The sequence below is a fragment of the Cavia porcellus genome, unplaced genomic scaffold, assembly GCF_034190915.1.
Source record: "Cavia porcellus strain 051 isolate PalLab524CR breed Dunkin Hartley unplaced genomic scaffold, mCavPor4.1 scaffold_23, whole genome shotgun sequence".
In the NCBI taxonomy this organism is placed as follows: domain Eukaryota; kingdom Metazoa; phylum Chordata; class Mammalia; order Rodentia; family Caviidae; genus Cavia; species Cavia porcellus.
Window position 1 is genome coordinate 3,209,721 of NW_026947506.1, and position 19,584 is coordinate 3,229,304.

The 19,584-nt window shown below is 55.8% G+C and overlaps 1 protein-coding gene across 1 annotated transcript; it reads left to right on the forward strand.

Annotated features, from left to right (window-relative positions):
• The first annotated feature begins 1,251 nt into the window (after nucleotides 1-1,251).
• Nucleotides 1,252-11,139, forward strand: Rgr (retinal G protein coupled receptor). Its single transcript, XM_003466148.4, has 7 exons — nucleotides 1,252-1,429; nucleotides 1,761-1,917; nucleotides 3,220-3,338; nucleotides 5,937-6,090; nucleotides 7,312-7,429; nucleotides 9,301-9,414; nucleotides 9,716-11,139. Exons 1-7 carry the CDS (start codon nucleotides 1,351-1,353, stop codon nucleotides 9,821-9,823), a joined length of 849 nt encoding a protein of 282 aa, XP_003466196.1. The 5' UTR covers nucleotides 1,252-1,350; the 3' UTR covers nucleotides 9,824-11,139.
• The last annotated feature ends 8,445 nt before the right edge of the window (nucleotides 11,140-19,584 follow it).

The window sequence follows — 19,584 nt, forward strand, 5'->3', positions numbered from 1 at the left end:
GTGGGAGCGACCCCAGGCTTCGTCCTCCTTTCTCATCTCTCGTGAAAGGTTTTGCAGAGTCTCAGGGGTGGGAGAGGTAGGTGTAGGTATTGGCCGGCTCCTTAGCAAGGGCAGGAGCCCTGGAGGAGGGAACCCCAAGCTGCACCTGAGACCTGATGAGGCTCGGCTGTGCCAGGTGACCCACAAGAGCATGAGCTCGGCAAGGGGTGTCCTCGGGACTAAAGAGGCCGGGTGGCCGGGGCACAGCTCCAAGCCTGAGTGTGAGGCTCGGCTCTGTCCCCCTCACTCCCCAGATGGCAAGGGGGCCCCGGCTGACTCTGAACTGCCTTTAGCTTTGTTTCTGTCCACCAAGAGGGCAGGACAATGGCTGGGAGGACATCTCCCAGGCTGGGCAGGACATCTCAGGAGACCCCAGAGCCAGGGCGAGACTTCAGCCAGCACCCACTGACCTCAGAAAGCTCCGTGCCTCTGTCCCTCCATCTGACCTGAGGGAAGCTGCCCTGGGCCACTGTCCCTGGTGCAGCCCTCACACGGAGGCGTCGTACGTAGAGGCGGGGGCCAATGAGGCCACTTACAGGCCCCAAAGAGCCCAAGTTGGCTGTTGGTTTTGTACTGGGAATTGAGCCCAGGACCCCCACACTGGGAGGCATCTGCTGCCCGTTTTATTTTGTATTTTGCGACACAGTCTTGCTAAACAATAATTCACTGTGTTTGTCAGGCTGGGGTCTAACTCGGAATCCTCCTGCCTCAGCCTCCCCAGGTATGAGGGTGACGGGCAGGGCCCCTCAGCCTCTCCCGGCATGGGAGTGACGGGCACGGCCCCCCACACCAGCTTGCGGGGAGAAATTTTCATCCTCAGAGGTTCTGTAGGAGACTGGAAACGCAGGTGGCTCCCAGACCTCATCCCTTCCCCAGCCTCACCAGCATGCACATGTGATGCTGTGGACACACGCACACACGCGCGCACACACACACACACACACACACACACACACACGTGTGCCGGCTGCTGTGGACTAAAAGGCCCGGCTCCTCCACCCCCAGCTCCCGCCCCTGCTCCCCGCAGTGGTTACACAACCCCTCCAATCCAGCCCTCCGTGTGGCCATGTGCATCCCAGACCTTAATCCTCCCCCACAGGGCAGAGATGAATGAGCCTGGCCCCTCCCAGCTGCACAAAGACTGCGCTGTGTGAGGGTGAACGGGCCCCTTCCGCGGGGGCCAAGGCGGGGAAGGAAGCTGGGTCTGGTGTCATGACCTGAGAGGGCCTGCTCCTGTAATCGCCCTTTAAAAGGAGAGGCCAGGCTCAGGGGCTGCAGAGGCCCAGGGCGCTGGCAGGGAGGAGGCTGAGGATGGCCACGTCCGAGGCCCTGCCCGCCGGCTTCGGGGAGCTGGAGGTGCTGGCTGTGGGGACGGTGCTGCTGTTGGAAGGTGAGCCAGGCCAGACGGGGCAGGGACAGTCCCTCCTCATCCCCAGAGTGAGGCTGTCACCTAGGGCTGTTTCCTGGCTGCCTGCATCGTTGCACTCTGTCAGTGAGGACCCCAAGGTCGGGAGCCTGGTGGGGGTCCCAGAGGGAGCACCTCGCACCTTGGAAGCAGTGGGGACATGCCCAGAGCGCAGGCTTCTGACTTCCAGCCAGGGGGAGGCAGATCTGTGCTCTGGGGCCCTGCCAGGGCCCCTGGAGATCAGGTCCCCAGGAGTCACTAGAGGGCAGCGATGAGCCAGGCCCCAGCCGGTGCCAGCCCCCGCCCTGCCTTTCAGGGCTCTGTGGTCTCAGCCTTAACGGCCTGACTGTCGTCTCCTTCTGGAAGAGCCCGGCCCTGCGGACCCCCAACCACCTGCTCGTGCTGAGCCTGGCCCTGGCGGACAGCGGGCTCAGCCTCAACGCCCTGGTCGCCGCCGGGTCCAGCCTCCTCCGGTACCAGCCCCTTCCCGTGCCCAGGGTGCAGCCAGCCCAGAACCCTTCTTCCAGCAGAGAGAAAACGGCCCCAAGAGCGGACGCAGGCAGCCTGCCCAGGCCGAGCTGGAACTCCGGGTCACCCCTGAAGGACATGTGCACCCCCGGGGGTTGCTCAGACCCCACCAGAGAGAAGGCGGGGTGGAGAGCAGGGGCCCAGGGACCCTCGGCCTGGCCTGGGTGCTGGGCCCTGCCTCGTGGAGGGTGCCGAGTTCCCGAGGGTGGCTGGACGTCCTGACTTCGCTGCTTTGCAATGACTTTAGAGCAGTGCTTGCCCCTGGGGAGCCCCGGAGGAAACAGAGACAGGAAGGTAGCTGGTGTCTGACAGCCGTGCCCCGGGGTCCTCCTGCATCTCCTTCGAAGGTGTCCTTAAGATGCGAATCTCCCTGGCTTTTGTCTGTCTGCAGTCCTGGAGATCCAGCATGGGGCCTTTTCACCGAGCTCCAGCTCCAGCCTGTTTCGGTTGTTTGATTTGAGGCAAGATCTCACTAAGACACTGAGTTGTACAGGCCAGACTGGAACCTGTGGTCCTCCTGCCTCAGCCTCCCATAGTGCCAAGATGAGAGCCAAGTTCCTCCCCGCCCAGCTAAGACTTTTTGTTGTTGTTGTTTTGTTTTTTTAAATCGGTACCGGGGATTGAACTCACGACCACGTGCTTGCAAGGCAGGTGCTTCTGCCGCTGAGCTAAATCCCCAGCCCCGTTGTTGTTCTTTTTAAAGTTAACTGAACATCTCCTGCCGTGAGGCACTGGTGTGAGGCTTCACCCTCCCAGCATGAGTGCTCAGCCTGGCCAGTCCCTGGGGTCTGAAGCCATTTGAATCCTCCTCCTGCCATGGGCCGGAGGTGTGTGTCCCATTGCCCCCATCTGCTGGGCAACTGCGGCTCAGTGCCCGTTCCCCTCTGAGCCTGTCCCCACCTGTAGAATAAAGGTGTGTAACCAGGTGCAGGGGGACATTCCTGTCATCTCGGCTCTGGGAGACTGAGACAGGAGGATCTCAACTTGGGACCCCACCTGGCAGCTTAGCTTCTTAGCGACGCCTTTTCTCACACTTTAGACATAATTTTACACAGCTGGGATTGTCGCTCGGTGGGAAGTCCCAGGATTGCGTGAGCGCCACACACAAGACAGAGAAGTGTAAAGAAATCGGCCCAGGTGGTACAGACAGAACCTGGGTCCAGCCGGGGATGTGGGGCTCCTCTTCCCCCATGGCCAAGCCTGGAGGCCCTAGAGGGAGTGGGATACTGAGGGCCAGTTCTCTGCAGGCACTGGCCGGGCTCCGGACACTGCCAGGCTCTCGGCTTCCAGGGCTTCACGACGGCGCTGGCCAGCATCAGCGGCACCGCGGCGCTCTCCTGGGGACGTCACCAGCAGTGCTGCACACGTAGGTGTGGGTGGCAGAGGGGCAGCTTCGGGACCGGGGCTGAGGGCCAGGGCTAGGGACCGGATGTCCCTGCAGGACAGAGGAGGCATCTCCGCAAACCTTCGTCACCCAGAGTCCCCGTTTTATTCTGAGAAAGCGCTCGTGGGCTGGCACTATGGGGTGCAGAGGCAGACGGGGCGTGCATGTGTGTGCATATGTGTGCTTGTGTGTGCGGGTGTGCGTGTGTGTAGCTGGGGCCTGGAAGCCCACCCTTCCAGGGCCTCCGGGACAGCAGAGCTCTGCGCAGGCCCTGCCAGTGTAGACGCAGAGTGGCGCTGTCAAACCCCATCAGCGTCATCGCGGCCGGAACTGTCTACTCCTTTTTTGCCTCGAGTTTGTCTAATAAGTGACTCACTTTTAAAATTTTAAAATCTCCTGTAGTTTCCAGGGGCTTCAGGTTCTTGTAATTCTAATACCCATTACAATTTTAGAAATGCTTTCACCAGGCGTGGTGGTGCACACCTGTCATCCCTACCACTGTGAGAGGCTGAGGCAGGAGGATCACAAGCCTGATCATCCTAGCAACATAGCAAGATCCTGTCTCCAAATTTAAAAAAACTACAAGGGCTGCAGACATAGCTCAGTGCAAAGGTCCTCGGTTCTGTCCCAGTACCACAGAAAAGCAAAAACATAAACCCACACTGCCCACTCCAGTGTGTAAATGCACCCTGTGCCCAGGGGACCCTCAGGGCCCCTGGCTGGACCCTAAGAAGCAGAGGCAGAGAGGTGAGAGGCTCACCTGTGTCCCACCGTGAGTACGGGCTGAGCCAGGACTGAGGATGGCCCCAGGCTTCCAGAGGCGGCTGCTGCAGGGGCAAAGCAACCTCCTGGGGTCTCTCCCAGCTCCACAGCTCCGACCCCACGCACAATGGCTTTGTTCTTATGGTTCTGATCAATGATCATCGGTCACCCACGAAAGTCTCTTCTGCCCGTGGCCTGGGCACACCCCTCCCACCATGTCCACATTCACGAATGCACACACGTGCATCCCACAATGCACGCCTGCACTCAGGCACACAGACACACATCACACACATGCACACACTCATGCATCACAATGCACACACGCATCTCACACTTATGCACACAGCACATATTCCTGCATGCACACGTCACCTGCATGCATCACACTCATGTGTCACACTTATACACACACATGCACACATGTGTCATACATGCACACTCTAATGTACACACATCTACACACATCACACACTCACGTGCACACTCATGCTTGCACACACATGTATCATACACTCATGCACACACACATGCACACACCACCTGCTCAATAGCTGCAGGCTTCTCTGGCTCCGAGCAGAGGGGTTACACTCACTCAGAGCCTCAGACCAAAGCCCTCCAGACAACAGAGCAGGGCAAAGGCAGGCGAGGGAGAGGGGCTGAGTCACCTGCTCCGTGACCGCTGGCCCTGGGCAGGTGACCCCCGCTCCCTGCTTCTGATGCTGGACAGATTGCATGCGGTCAAGGACGGTGTTACTGTCGTATCCAGAGCAGAGGAGGAGGGCAACTTCAGCAGCCTGGGTGACTCTAGGGACATCGTAGCATGCGTGGTTTAAAAAGCAGATACTTTTCCTCCCACTCCGGATGCCGGGGAAACAAGATCGGGGTCCAGCACGGTCAGGTTCTGGGTTTGCAGACGGCCACCTTCGGGCTGGGTTCTCACACGGAGGGGTGAGATGGCCCTCTCATGGCCCTTCTTACATGGCTCTGTCCTCCAAGTGAGGACCCAGCAAGGAGACCACCTGCAAACCAGAAGCTGACCACGCTGGCCAGTGTCCCCTTCAAACGCCATCCCCTGGGGAGCAGGGCTCCAGCAGGAGCTTTGAGGAGACACAGACACTTGGTCTGCACCAGGGGACACCACCAAGCAAACTGCGAGCCAGGTGTGCGGGAGCAGGGGCTCGGACAAGGGAAGATGCAGACTGCTCTTCTGGGGGACTTGGGAGCTCCTCCTCTCCTGCCCTGGACTCTCGTGTACCCAGAGCACAGATGATGAACATGGGGTCAGGGCTGGAGACGCAGCCTGGGAAAGGCCTTGTGAAGGTCCAGGGAACCTTGGCAAGGGAAGGCTGGATGAGGCTGCAGGAGAGAAAGGGCCAGGAAGAGGGGGCAGGAGGACAGCCAGGTCACACCCAAGAAGCCGCTGGGAGCTGCCTCTGCTGGGGCACAGAGAGGGACCCCAGTTCCTGAGTGGAATTCTCAGGGTGTCCAGGGAGCAGGAGCCGAGGGTGTGGTCAGTTGTGTGCACCCCCCTCCTCCACTACCCCACGTCCACAGCTCCTCCTCTCTATCCTCCAGAGAAGATGCCACACGGTCTACTGGGAGACTCTCACCATCCTCTGCCTCTTGTGTTCTTTGTGGCATCCTCGGTAGCAGGGAAGATCATGTGCCTTGTGGGGAAACTGAGGCTCAGAGCAACCTCAACTTGCAAGGGGCACCAAGAATCAAAGCTGGGCTCGGGGCTCCTCATGAGACCCCGAAGTCCGCTGCTCCCCGCTGAGCTCTCCTCACCCCCGCTCTCCCTGCTCTGCCCCGCAGGCGGCCGGCTGACCTGGAGCACGGCCGTGCCCCTGGTGCTCTTCGTGTGGCTGTCTTCTGCCTTCTGGGCTGCGCTGCCCCTCCTGGGCTGGGGCCGTTACGACTATGAGCCCCTGGGGACCTGCTGCACCTTGGACTATTCCACGGGGGACAGGTGAGGCGGGGGGAGCAGCGTGAGGCCCTTTCCATGCAGCTGTGGCTTTGAGTCCCCACGACGTCAATGGGGAACAGTGGACCTCTAGCGACAACTCAGCCCCTCAAGTCATGGAGCCCTGGCAGGCTGGTAGTGGGAAAGCCCACTCTCTGGAGCCTGCCCGGGGACCGGACCATCACTCAGATGGGAACCCGGGGGGGGCGGAGCCTGAGAAGGCAGCCGGACACTGTGAGCCGTCGGCTGGGGTGAGCTGTGACAGTTACCGCCCACCTCCCCAGGTTCCACTTCCCTGGTCACCTCAGGCAAAGCGAAATCCACCTTTGTTGGTTTCTAGAAGGACCCAGGCCATTAGTTCAACAGACTGGAAGAGCACTGTCTCTCGTGGAGGCTGGGGTGCCTTCCTGCCTGGGGACTCCCGGGCATCTGCTGAGCCAGTTGGAGTGCACCATGGTCCCCACTATCCAGGAGGCCATGTCCTTGTGCTGCCCCATCCTCATGGCTCTAGGAGGAGAGGGCTGCAAACCCCTCGGGGTTCCCCTGGGGAGGCCACACAGGCTGCAGTCCCCGCCTGCCTCCACAGAGCCATGCTGTATTCACCTGTCACATGGCATTAACCCACAAAGCGTCTGCCACCAGGAACAGGCTCCCCAGGTGAAGCCGACCCGAGGGCCTGCCCACCTGAGCATGCCCTTCACGCAGCCGGGCTGTGGCCCAGTGCAGCCCTTCCCTCTGCCCGTCTTGGTGGACAGCTCAATCTTCCCTTCGTGACATGGGACTCCCATTGTCCCTGGTCAGCCCTCTCACCCTCCCATAACCACTGAGACCCCAGCTGTTCTGCAGTCCCTTCAGTGACATCCTCAGGGACACAGTGTCCAGGCTGCGTCATCCCCAGCCTCCACACAAATCTTCACACCCCGGGCCTCCTTGAACATCCCTTTGTATCAGACCACTGGTGTCTCCACTGCCTCATAGACCCATTTCCCAGATGAAAATGTACTGCTCTCAAGGCTTAGGAAACAGGCAGGACAGCAGGGCTGAGCACTGGACTGCAGGGGCCTCTGCTTATCTCGGCCCAGGCTCCCAAAGGCGAGTTCTGGGGGACCCCGCAGCTCCTGGCTGCAGAGCAGCGCTCAGCTGGGACCGGGCATGGCCACACTTGTGAGTGTCTGGAGCCCAGCGGGCAGCTGGCCAGCCCAAGGCTGACCCCTCCCCACCCCACAGGAACTTCACCAGTTTCCTCTTCACCATGGCCTTCTTCAATTTCCTGGTGCCGCTCTTCATCACGGTCACCTCCTGCCAGCTCATGGAGCGACACCTGGCCCGGAGCAGCCGTCTCCAGGTGAGGCCCTGGTGAGGCCACGGGACGCCCAGGAACACACAGGAGGTGATGGGGGGCACCAGGGGCGTCTGGGCCCGCATTGCCAGCTCAGCCCGAGGGGCGCCTGGGCAGCTACAGCTGGACGGCACAGCCCGGGCACAGGGACCAGGGTGGCCCAGATTGGCTCAGTCCTAGGAACCCGGGGAAGTAGAGCTCCCTGAGGGCCTTGGTCCATGAGCTTACACTGTTTTCCCGAGACTTCGAGGCTTGGGACAAAGCAATGGGCCCTGCAAAGGTGACTTCTAACCTGCTCGGAGATGTCCAGTTTAATCACAGTCACAGCTGTGTCACCCACGGCAGGAAACTGCACCAGCGACATTTGTCCAAGAAAACGGTGCTTCTGTACAAGCCCTCCCGGCCACTTGCAGACTTCTGCACTAATATGCTCTTACACACTTTTCCTTTACTTGGAAAACTTGGCGAACAAGTCCTAACAAGCAGCAAAGTTGTTTTATTTTATTTGAGGCAGGGTCTTGCTATGTAGTTCAGACTGGCCTGGACTCATGGCAATCCTCCTGCCTCAGCCTCCCAAGCGCTGGGGTTATAGGTGTGCACCATCATGAAAAGATTTATTTTGAAACACAGATGCTACTATCGCTCTAAGTGCATCGTCATTTCATCTTTGTGGCCGCTCTCAGAGGAAGGAAAGCTCTGCCACCCCTGTGTCACAGGCGGGGCTGAGGCACAGATCGCTCAGCTAAGTGGGGCGACAGAGCTGCACGCCTAGTGTCGGCAGAGACGGGGCCGAACCCAGACCAGGGCCCCCCAGCCAAATGTGCAGCCGTCCTACAGAAGGAAGCGGTCTCTGCATTATGACCCTCGACCCGCCGCTTCATTTCATTCCTCTTACCAAGCAGAAATGCACTCTGCAAGTTTGTGTTAGCCGGGGACCCCTGTTTCCCTGAGGTCCCAGGGGGAAGCTGAGGCCCCTTTCCTGGCCCCCTGCTCAATGCTGGAGAAGGTCCCTCCTCCCAGGAGTCCCCACGCTGTTCACCCGTCCCCGTCCAGATCCGCAATCACCACATTTATTGGAGATATGACCAGCTGTGACTGGCTTTAGTGGACATCACCAACCTCGGCCCCCAGAACTGCACCGCAAGCTAAGTGACTTCTGGAGAGGACGTGGCCCCCCACTGAGACCTCAGTTTCTCCCCCAGGGACCTCTCCGTCAAGGCAAAGCACTTTCTTAAAAACCAGAATGAGAGACAATTCAAGAAAAATATTTTAAAATTTAGCATGTTTAAAACCCAAGGTTGAAGAGAAAATGCCCTCTTCTAACCTAAATCTGCCTCTTTGTTAAGGAGAGACATGTCAGTGGGAAACGGGTGTTGTGTCCAGTCGGGGAGCAGGACCCTGGCTACTCCGTTCTGGAACAGAAGCGCAAGCCGTGCTCCCCCTCCTGGCCACTGGTGGTACTTTAGCATCTAAAGTGGGGAAACGAACCCCACAGGTGGCTCTCACTAGGTGGCCGCGGCCACAGGTGACTCTGGGCCTCAAGTCTCATGGTGGCTCAGCCTGGGCCCTCTGTGCGCACAGTCACAGAGCTCAGGATTCCTCTTAAGCCCTGAAAGGAAGCTTGTGATCACCTCACCCCCACCTTGTGGGGCTACCCAGCAAGCCAAGTATCACCAGGCCATGTTACTCAAAAGGCAACTGAGGCCCAGAGTCCTATGACCTTACTGAGGCCAGGAGTCCTACGACCTTAAGGGGCAGGAGGCTGGTCAGGTCCCGAGTTCCCATGCAGCCCGGAGGTGCTGACCGCTGGCCGGCCTCCCTGTCTGTGCGGAGCCCCGGCCAGCCACAGCAATGTCCCTGTGGTGCTGTCTCTCCAGGTGAGCGTCCGTCAGCCGGCCAGGACGCTGCTGCTCTGCTGGAGCCCCTATGCCCTCCTGTATCTCTACGCGGTCCTCGCCGACGCGCACACCCTGTCCCCAAGACTGCAGATGGTACAGCTCCTGGCTCCTCTTCCTCTCTTCCTTTCAATACTCAGACTGTGATGAAGTTTGTCTGTCGAGGCTTCACCGGGTGGGAACGGTAGGGAAAGATGGCCAAGGGTGACCACAGGCATGCCCTGTGACCAGGCGGGGTTGTGCGCTGTCCCCAGGTAGTCAGGGACCACCCAGGGGCTTCGGAATGAGCCGAGGACAGATGGCTGCTGGCCACAGGGAAGGACGGTCTGGAATTGCAGATGTGGCAGGAACAGCAGCTCTGGAACCTCCCTCACTCTCGGACTTCTGTGCCCCACAGGTGCCTGCGCTCATTGCCAAAACAGTGCCCACGATCAACGCCATCAACTACTCTCTGGGCAGAGGACCTTGGCAGAGCCTCGAAATGCAGAGGAGCAAGCAGGACTGAGTCCAGTGAGCCCCACCTCACCCTGAGCTGCTCATCCCCCCCGGAGACACGGCAGGAGGCCGCCGGGCAGCCAGGAGGCCCAGTCCCAGCCCCAGCTGAGCCTGGCCCTCGGCTGGGCAGGAGATTCACACATGCATGCAGCTGTGCGGAAGGAGGTTGGGTGACCTTGGCACAGCCACTCTCCACCCAGGCCACCTGGACCCCAAAGATGAGAACAGGAGAGCGTGTACATCCAGACACACAGGAAACGCTCCTGCAAACCCAGCTGTTGCTGTGAAACCCGAGTCCTCATGGGGCCTGGAGTCTCCCACAGCAAGAGGAAAAGCTCCAGGGTCCACTTGCAGGACTACAGCCCCAGCCGCCGGCGCTCGGAACCCTGCTTATTAAAGCATGCTCTGGCACCAGACACTCAAGTGTCTGACCCACATCTGTGCGCGGCCTGTGAGATGAGGGATGGTACCACAGCCCAAAGCAACAGGGCAGGACCTGCCTGTCACGTGCTTCCTGAGAGTCCGACGCCAGCACCCGTTGGTCGGGCCGCCTTCTGCTTGTGTAGGCCAACCCTGCGTGTCACTTAGAAACACACTTGCCAAGCTTTGAAAATCACGAATTACTGAACCTCCAGATGTCAGAAGATGAGGCCTGGCCTAGCTGCCTTCCTCCATGGTGATGGTGTGCAGCATTGTCCGTGGCTCTGTCCCTGTGTCCCTGTGTCCTCTGCAGAGCCTGGGGGCCATGGGTTGTGACACTAATGCAGGGCATTCACCCCTGAAACCACACAGCAGTGGCTCAGGGGTGGCAGACGCAGAGTCCTAGTGGGACCCACTCCCCAGGGGGGAGATGGGAAGGACAGGCAGGGTGGCACAGGCCCAGGCTCCACGGGGCATGGAGGCAGACAGGGAGCAGGAACAGGCGTTTCTGGGGCTCGGTTGGCATGGGGGGGTGGCCAGACACAGGAGGCAGAGCCAATGCCATCCCAGGAGCCCAGGGCTGGAGCTGCCTATGGGGCCTGTAGATGCCGTGGGCCATGCAGCAGCAGTGCCAGCCGTGGAGCGCAGGCGGGCAGGACTTGAGTGGGCCCAGCGGTGGCCAGGGAAGGGCCTCGAGCTGTGCTCACTGAGGAGGAACCTGCAAGGACTGTGACCCCCCCTCCCCAGGACTCCGGGCCATTTCCTGGGGGAGAGACGGGCTGTGCCCAACCACCAAGGAAGCAAATGTCAATTAGGTGGCGCCTAAATTATACCCCTGCTTTCTCTTAAGGGCAAAGGGGAAAGGAAAACTTTTCCCCGGACGGAAATAAACACATTCAGCAGCAAGGACGTCGCCCCCATGTATTTCCGCGGCCGTGAAATCGCTAGGATCCCTGGTGTCCTTCGTGGGACACAGCTCGGGTTCCTTTTGCTCAGACCAGGTTCCCAGTCCTCCACTGCTGGGCATCACTGCTTGTGCCCCCTGAGACCCTCGGGTCCCTCCTGGCTGGCAGCTGGGTCCGGGAAAGGTCCAGGCCTGCAAAGGGACAGCTGCCCACGCGTGCACTGTGGCGCCAGCAGGTGGCAGTGTCCCACGATGCTGTGTCCCGCGTGGGCGTGGACCCTTGGTGGGGGGGAGCCTGGTTTCCAGGCTGGGGCAGGAGAGGCCTCGGTGTTTGTTCCCGGTCCGATGCTGGAGGCCAGGCCCGCATCCAGCCCTTGCCCTTGTCCAGGCAGCTGAGTTAGAAAACTTCTGGGCAGTCAATTGGGGCTGGGCCCTGGGAGGAGCCTGCAGGAGGCCAGATACCCTGCAGCCTTGGAGAAGACAGGCCTCTGCTGCGGGTCAGGCCTCAAGACTAAAGATCAAACAAATGCACCCATATCCAAGGACTGGTATTCTAACCAGGTCTCTATCACCTAGAGGAAGCCAGGAGTTCCCACCCCAACCCCTAAGGGAAGAGTCCTGCTGTTTGGCCTGCCCACTTGCTAGGCCGTTTGTCCCCAATCTAATCAGTTCTACCTGAGCGATTAATCTCATTGATCTTATGCCCACCTTGTGAGTTCCCCGCTTTCCCCACTGAGACCCGCCTCACTTTGTGGTTTTGCTCTATAAAATCCCTAGAAAAGACAGAGTCTTTGGCAACCCGCTTGGGATCCTTCTGTCTCTCTGACAGAAGCTTTGTCTCTCTCGGTAAATATATTCTGCTCTTAATCTCCGTTGTTCCTAAAGTTCGATTTTAGAGAACATAACTTGTGTTGGACATATGGTAGGTTTGGAGTTTCATTCTCCTGTGTCGCTGTGAGTGATTGGGTGTGACAGAGTCGGGGTGACCCTGCTGTACCTGGCACCCGTGTTCTCCTGCGCCCCACTGTGCCCTTGCTTGTAAAACCCAGTTTTAGGTGGAAAAAAACAACAACAACAACAACAAAAACCTTGCGAGAGCTGGGGTTTTAGCTCAGCAGCAAAGTGTCTTCCCAGCAAACTCAAGCTTAAGGTCCTGGGTTCCATCTCTGTTACAAAAACAAACCCGTTGAGAAATCAGTGTAATGAAAACCACCACGCTCCCAAGCTATGGTCAGGATTCTCATCCTCCAAACCCCAGCGATCACCAGCAGGTCTCTTGGAGGACAGAAGATGCCTGGAGAGGAGGAGGCCGCTGCCCAAGGCCAGCAGGAAGGTAACAGCTGGCTGCTGACTGCTCCTGGCTGGGGGAAGCTTGGGGATCACAAGGGTGCCCCTGGGTCTGGAGCAGCGGGCACCCAAAAGGCCCATGGGGTCACTGGGGTCTTGGTGAGGCAGACCAGGCTCAAGAGATCCTGCCTGGCTCCTTGTAACATTGAAGAAAAATACTAACTTGCACATTCAACAAGCCCACTGAGTTCCAAATATATATTAAAAAATGGACTCGATCCAGGCCTGAAAAATCATAGTTAAACCGTCACAACCAAAGAAAGAGAAACTTCACAGAAGTTCCTCCTCGAATAGTGAGTATCCTTAGTTAGATGAGTAGCCGACTTTTTCCAGCCTAAACAGTGAAGGCCCGAAAACCATGAAATGACGTTGTAGGAAGCCAGCAATAAAGGCATCTGCTTCCAGCAAAATGATCCCGCCAGAATAAAAATTAAGGCATTCCAAAATTAGGAAAAAAAAAAAAAAGCCCAGAGAACTCCTTGCCAGGAGGACCTACTATCCAGGAGGCACTGGAGGGACTCTGCAGGCGGGACAAGGAATGCGACTTGGGAGCCAGAATCCACGGCCGAAGCCCGCAGGTGTGTCACATTGCGGGGCTGCCAGCAGAATGCCAAAGACAAGGTGTCTGAGCAGCGGGATTTGTTTTATTACAGCTAAGGAAGCTGGAAGCTCAAAAGGCATTAGAGCTGGGCGTGGTGGCGCATGCCTGTGATCCCAGCACTTGGGAGGCTGAGGCAGGAGGAGTCTCAAAGTTAGAGACCAGCCTGGGCTACAAAGTGAGCTCAAGCCCAGCCTGGACCACATAGGGAGACCCCGCCTCAAAGAGTCAAAAAAAAAAAAAAAAAAAAAACCCGAGTGCTAAGACAGTCAGGCTCCATTTTTTGGTGAGGCTTCCTCACTGGCTTACAAGTGGCTGTCTTCTTGCTGTGTATGGCTTGCTCACCAGAAAGAGAATGACACCTACCTCACTCAGCACGCTCTCTCTCTCTGTCTCTCTCTGTCTCTTTCTGTCTCTCTCTCTCTCTGTCTCTGTCTCTCTGTCTCTCTCTGTCTCTATCTCTCTGTCTCTATCTCTCTGTCTCTCTGTCTCTCTGTCTCTCTGTCTCTCTATCTCTCTGTCTCTCTGTCTCTCTGTCTCTCTCTGTCTCTGTCTCTCTGTCTCTCTGTCTCTCTCTGTATCTCTCTGTCTCTGTTTCTCTCTGTCTCTGTCTCTCTGTCTCTCTCTCTGTCTCTGTATCTCTGTCTCTTTCTGTCTCTCTCTCTCTGTCTCTCTTTCTCTCTGTCTCTCTGTTTCTGTCTCTGTCTCTCTGTCTCTCTCTTTCTGTCTTTCTCTGTCTGTCTGTCTCTCTCTCTATCTGTCTCTCTGTCTCTGTCTCTGTCTCTCTCTCTGTCTCTCTGTCTCTCTATCTCTGTCTCTCTGTCTCTGTCTCTGTCTCTGTCTCTCTCTGTCTATCTCTCTGTCTCTCTCTCTCTGTCTTTCTCTGTCTGTTTCTCTGTCTCTCTCTGTCTCTCTGTCTCTCTCTCTCTGTCTCTCTCTCTCTGTCTGTCTATCTATCTCTGTCTCTGTCTCTCTGTCTCTCTATCTCTGTCTCTCTGTCTCTGTCTCTATTTCTCTGTCTCTCTCTGTCTTTCTTTCTCTCTGTCTCTGTCTCTCTGTCTCTCTGTCTCTATCTCTCTGTCTCTTTGTCTCTGTCTCTCTCTCTGTCTCTGTCTCTGTGTCTCTGTCTCTTTGTCTGTTTCTCTCTCTGTCTCTGTCTCTCTGTGTCTCTGTCTGTCTCTCTGTCTCTCTGTCTCTCTGTGTCTCTGTCTCTCTGTCTCTGTCTCTGTCTATCTGTCTGTCTCTGTCTCTGTCTCTGTCTTTCTCTGTCTCTCTCTGTCTCTCTGTCTCTGTCTGTCTGTCTGTCTCTGTCTCTGTCTCTCTCTGTCTCTCTGTTTCTATCTCTCTGTCTCTCTGTCTCTCTGTCTCTGTCTGTCTGTCTGTCTCTGTCTCTCTCTGTCTCTGTCTTTCTGTCTGTCTCTGTCTCTCTCTCTCTGTCTCTCTCTGTTTCTGTCTGTCTCTCTCTCTCTCTCCCTCCCTCATGATCGCTCTTCCTCTCCCCTTTTCCTCTCTCTTTCTCCCTTCCCGTTCTTACAAGACCACCAGTCCTGTTAGACTAAGACCTCACACGCTGTGCTGTCCCTCACCCTCACGACCTCCTAACCCCGTCTCCAGTACCACGGCACTGTCTGTTAGGGTTTCGGCATGTGAGTTCCTCAAACTAGTGGGACACACAGTGCAGAACACGGCAGCCTCCAAAGGGCAGCTCATCGAGGACTTACCAGATGACTGCGAGCGCAGTAGTAGTAAATCTGTGCTGTGGGTACGCTCTGCATGCCATCGGAACAGTGACGGGGAAGAGAACGAGTTCTACGGAAGCACATATTTGTAAACTATTATGATTAAACTGGTATTAACCTGAAGTTCTTCGTATAAACTAGATGGCAACTGTAATGCTTCTGGCAAGCACTAAAAAATAACTGTAAAAATACAGTGAAGGAAGGTGGGCATGGCGGCACACTCCTGTAATCCCCGCACTTGGGAGGCTGACGCAGGAGGATTGCCAAATCTCCAAGGCCAGACCTGTCTCAAAATAAATAAAGCCAGGCGTGGTGGTGCACACTTGTGATCTCAGCACTCAGGCGGCTGAGGCGGGAGAATCTTTGTAAATTCAAGACCAGCCTGGGCTACAAAGTGAGAGCTCAAGTCCAGCCTGAACTACATGGCAAGACCCTGTCTCAAAAAGACAAAAATTACATATAATTTGCATATATCTGCATATATAATATATGTAGATAGACAGAGGTATAAATATGTGAAGGGTATTAAATGTTACCAAAAATATGTACTCTGCACAAAGGAATAAAGTAACAGAGGCAGCACAAAATGTCACAGTAAATATAGAGGATAACAGCAAAAGCAAGACAGTGATCCTGCACTATTGATGTGTTAAATGTAAACTCACTGACACCCAACTCAAGAGGTAGAGATCTTAGGGTTCAAAACATGGTACACTGTCAGATGTCTACAATCCACACAGTTTGGATTGAGGACTGAAGTTAAAATGATGAAAAACACACACCATGAGAACAGAAAACAAAACTGGCGTGGTAAGGCATGCCTGTAATCCTGCACTTGGGAGGCTCAGCAGGAGAAGCGACGTGAGTTCAAGGCCAGCCCGAACTGCATATCGAGACTCAGTCTCAGAAAAAAGACAAAAAACCCAGAAACCAAAGAAAATTGGGGCAGCTATACTCATATCAGATAAATTAGGCTTTATGGCAAAAAAATCTTTACTAACACCAGGAAAATTTTATAATGACAGAAAAATCAATTCATCAAGAACAGAGAACCACAGTAAACACATACACAAACAACAAAGCCCCAGATAGACAAAGCAAAAACTTACAGAACTGAAGAGAGAGGTAAACAATTCAGCAGTAATTATTGGATTTCAGTGCCCCATTGAAGAAAACTAGTGAAGATCAATAAAGAAACTGGTGATTTCACTAGACTACCCAGAACCAGCTAAGCCCAAGAGACATATGTAGATCGCTCCCTCTACGCACAGTGGAGTGCAACTCTTCCCCAGTGCACGGGGATGGTTCTCTGTGATGGACCTCAGGGTGGGCTGTGCAGGAAGTTTAAAAGGCTGGAAATTACCCAGTGTGTTCTTTGCCAGCAGTGGGATGCAATCAGAGATTGAGAGCAAGAAGAAATCTGAGAGATTTATGAATAAGTGGAGCACAGGCAATGGTTTCCTAAATAGCCAAAGGTTCAAAGGAGAAACCGCAAGTGCATGTTAGGAGATATGCTGAGATGACTGTAAAAATGAAGAATTCCAAAGCCCATGGAGCACAGCAAGAACAGTGCCAGAGGGCACAGATCCATAAGCATGTATCAAAAAAGAGAAATATCCAAGATTAGCAGCCTGCATCTTCCTTGAGAAACTAGGAAAACATCAGCAAAAGTGAACCCCAAAGCGAGAGGAAGGAAATACTAAAGGTTACAGAGGAGGTAGCTCTAGCTGGGAATTGAAAGCGGAGGAACCAATGAAATTAGGCATTAGTTCTTAGGAAATATCTACAAAATTATCATGACGTTACCTCCATTCGCCAAGGAAGAAAGGTTGGCCTCCCTACGGTGAAGATGAAGGGGGTGACACCGCCCTGGACCTGGAGGTGCTAGAGGCTCAGCAGTGGGGTGCAGTCAGACCAAGCCCCGGGCTCGGGCGTCGTTGCCACAGAAGCAGTGCTGCTGAGGATGTCACGGCCCAGTGCCGGGACCCACCGGGCCACTCGCTGACCTGCACAGAGACGGAGGAAGGAGCGGCAGTAGTGGGCCCAAGGGCACCGAGGAGGAGGGGCAGAGGCCTGGCCCAGGGCCCGGAGCAGGGAGCGCTCCTCTGTCCTCTGCTCCCTGCGCTTCCCTTCGTTTGCTGAGGATGGAGAGCTGCACCCTTCCTCGGGTGCTGTGGAGGTGAGCGTGAAGACACCGGTTGAAGCTAGGGTGGGGGTTAGTAATAAACGGAAAACAGTGCTTGGTCTGAGCCCAGCGTGGACAGCAAGCGGGGCCCAGGCCACACCTTCCCCTACAGGCCAGCTAAAGTTTGCAGCGTTGTGTGAAGGGCAGGAGGAAGACACCGAGGGGGCTTCACGGAGACTGAGGAGGTCTGGTTTGCAGATCAGCATTCCTCAGAGCCCAGGGTGGAGGCAGGGAGACCCGTGCAGGCCACTGGAGGAGGCCCGGGTAAGAGGTGGGCATTAGGTGGACCGCGGCGGTGACGGCAGCACCAGAGGGACAAACCAGCCGTCAGGGGGACGCATGCATGCACGCGGTCTTGCCCTGGCTGACTTGACGCTGTGGCGAGGGTGGGGAGGAAGCGCTTGCCTCTGTGCATGTGTGCACGGACACACAGACACGCCCCACACGGACACGCCCGTCTGTGCGCAGCGGTGGTAACCGAGGCTGTGGCCAGGTGGGGAGACTGCAGGGGGTCTGAGCTTACCCACGGATGAACTTAGATTCTACCTTAGATCTTTGGGGAAAGAAAACCCAAGGAGAAGAGCTATGCTCATCAAGATCCAGGAGAACAGTCGCACAGAGCTACGGACACACAGAGGACCCGAAAGTGAGCCCACATCTCGGTGCCTGACCTGGGATGCATAATGTGTCGCAAATGTAGAAAAACAAGGAAATGGGGGGAGAGAACCACATTTTCAACCAACTGTGTGATCGAGTTCCTATGAGCAAAGCACATAATTGAGTAACTGCTCAGAATGAGCCCTTGTCACCAGTGTGTGTCTGTGATCCCTGACCACCGCGTTCGTCTAGGGGGCGTGAGACTCCTGCACCTGGAGGTAAGCATCTTTCCTCGTCTCCCCCACGGTCTTCCCCTCTCCACCCGCCCCAGGCCTCCCCATCGCCCCAGAATCAGCCCTCCGGCTTCCTACCCTTCACCTCCGTTTCGCTGTTTAAAGGGTTTACAGTCCGGGTTTCTCATCACAAATGAACGCTAACCTAAGTCCCATGTGTCATAGAAAAAGCAATTCAAAAGAAATCCGGCTATAAGCACAAATGTCAGCTATGAAAGGGTCTGGACGAAACGGAAGAGGAAGCCTCTGAGATAGGGCCTGGCGGTATCCTTAGACTTGATAGCAAAGTGAGTCTTCAGGAAAGGAAAAGCCGCACAGCTGGACTGCATCGGGTTAAAAACTGCTGTTCTGTAAAAGCCTGGCTCAGAAGAGGGAAGGCGAGTGTCGGAAGGGAGGAAGCCAAAGCGAAAACAACTAGAAAGCGAGCAAGTCCACGAGAGAGACCTCTCAGCAGCAGGATGCACGGATGATGGACAACACCCACAGGGACGCTGGACTTCGTTAGCCCTTAGGGAAAGGCTAACTGAGCCACAACAAGACAGCCCACCACCGCTAGAAAGACGATTAGATTTAAAGTTAGAGGCCACATCAAGGGCTGGTAGAGGTGTAAACATCACTCACAGCTGATGGTAACAGACAGACTATTTCTTTTCTTATTTTATTTTATTTTTTGGTACTGGGGATTGAACTCATGACCTTACACTTGCCAAGCAGGTGCTTATGTCGCTGAACTAAAGCTCTGGCCCCATTTTTTGAGAAAAGAAATGTGCAATTGTATTTCTGGAGATTTCTTCCAAAGAACTGAGGGCTTCTGTTCCCACAATAATCCCCACACAAATGTCCCTGGACAGCCTGTCCTGTCACGGTGCCAAACTGGAATCCCTGCAGCTGTCTTTGGAGGGGAGAAGGCTCCACAGCCAGGCCACGAGAATACAGGGACTACTGAGTAACTGGACAAAGAATGGACTATTGGTGCACAGAGCAACTGGGCGGGTCACCAGAGTATAAGATGGGGGGTGCCACCCCAGAAATCCACATGCTGTATATAGTTCCTCTCACACAGCATTTGTCAAACAACAAAATTTGGGGGGTAAGGACAGATTGGTAGCTGTGCAGAGCAAGAGATGGGGGACACGGAACGAGAGGAAGGAAGCTGTGATTGAAAAGGGAACCTGCACTGGCTTGTGTCTGGGTGTCCCCCACAGCCTCATGCAGCCACAGGTGAGGCTTTTTCAGAGTTCGTGCTGCTGGGATGCAGGGCATGATTGCTAAAGCAGGCCCCTGATTGCTTTGGCATCGCTCTGGGTGTGGGCACTGCCCACCCTGAGGCGGGCAGCCTGCATAGAATGTAAGGGACAGAAAGAGGGCTGCTGTGGTCACTTGCTGCTCACTGCTTCACTAACTGCTGTGTTGCTGCCTTCACCATGAACTGTTTCCTCCTCTGTGGTGCCCCCTGCCATGCCACCTGGCCCTGCAGCCAGCTGATTACAGACTTAAACCTCTACAAACTGCGAGCCAAATAAACCTCTCCTCCTTTAGCCCTGGATGTTGAGCATTTTGTCTAACTAATAAAGACAGCGAGGGGGTCCTGGTGATGTTAGTATGCTGGAATGGGTCAGTACCCAGACCTCAGTGGAGAACCAGTAATCTACACGGTGATACTCTGTGCAGAACACACACACACACAC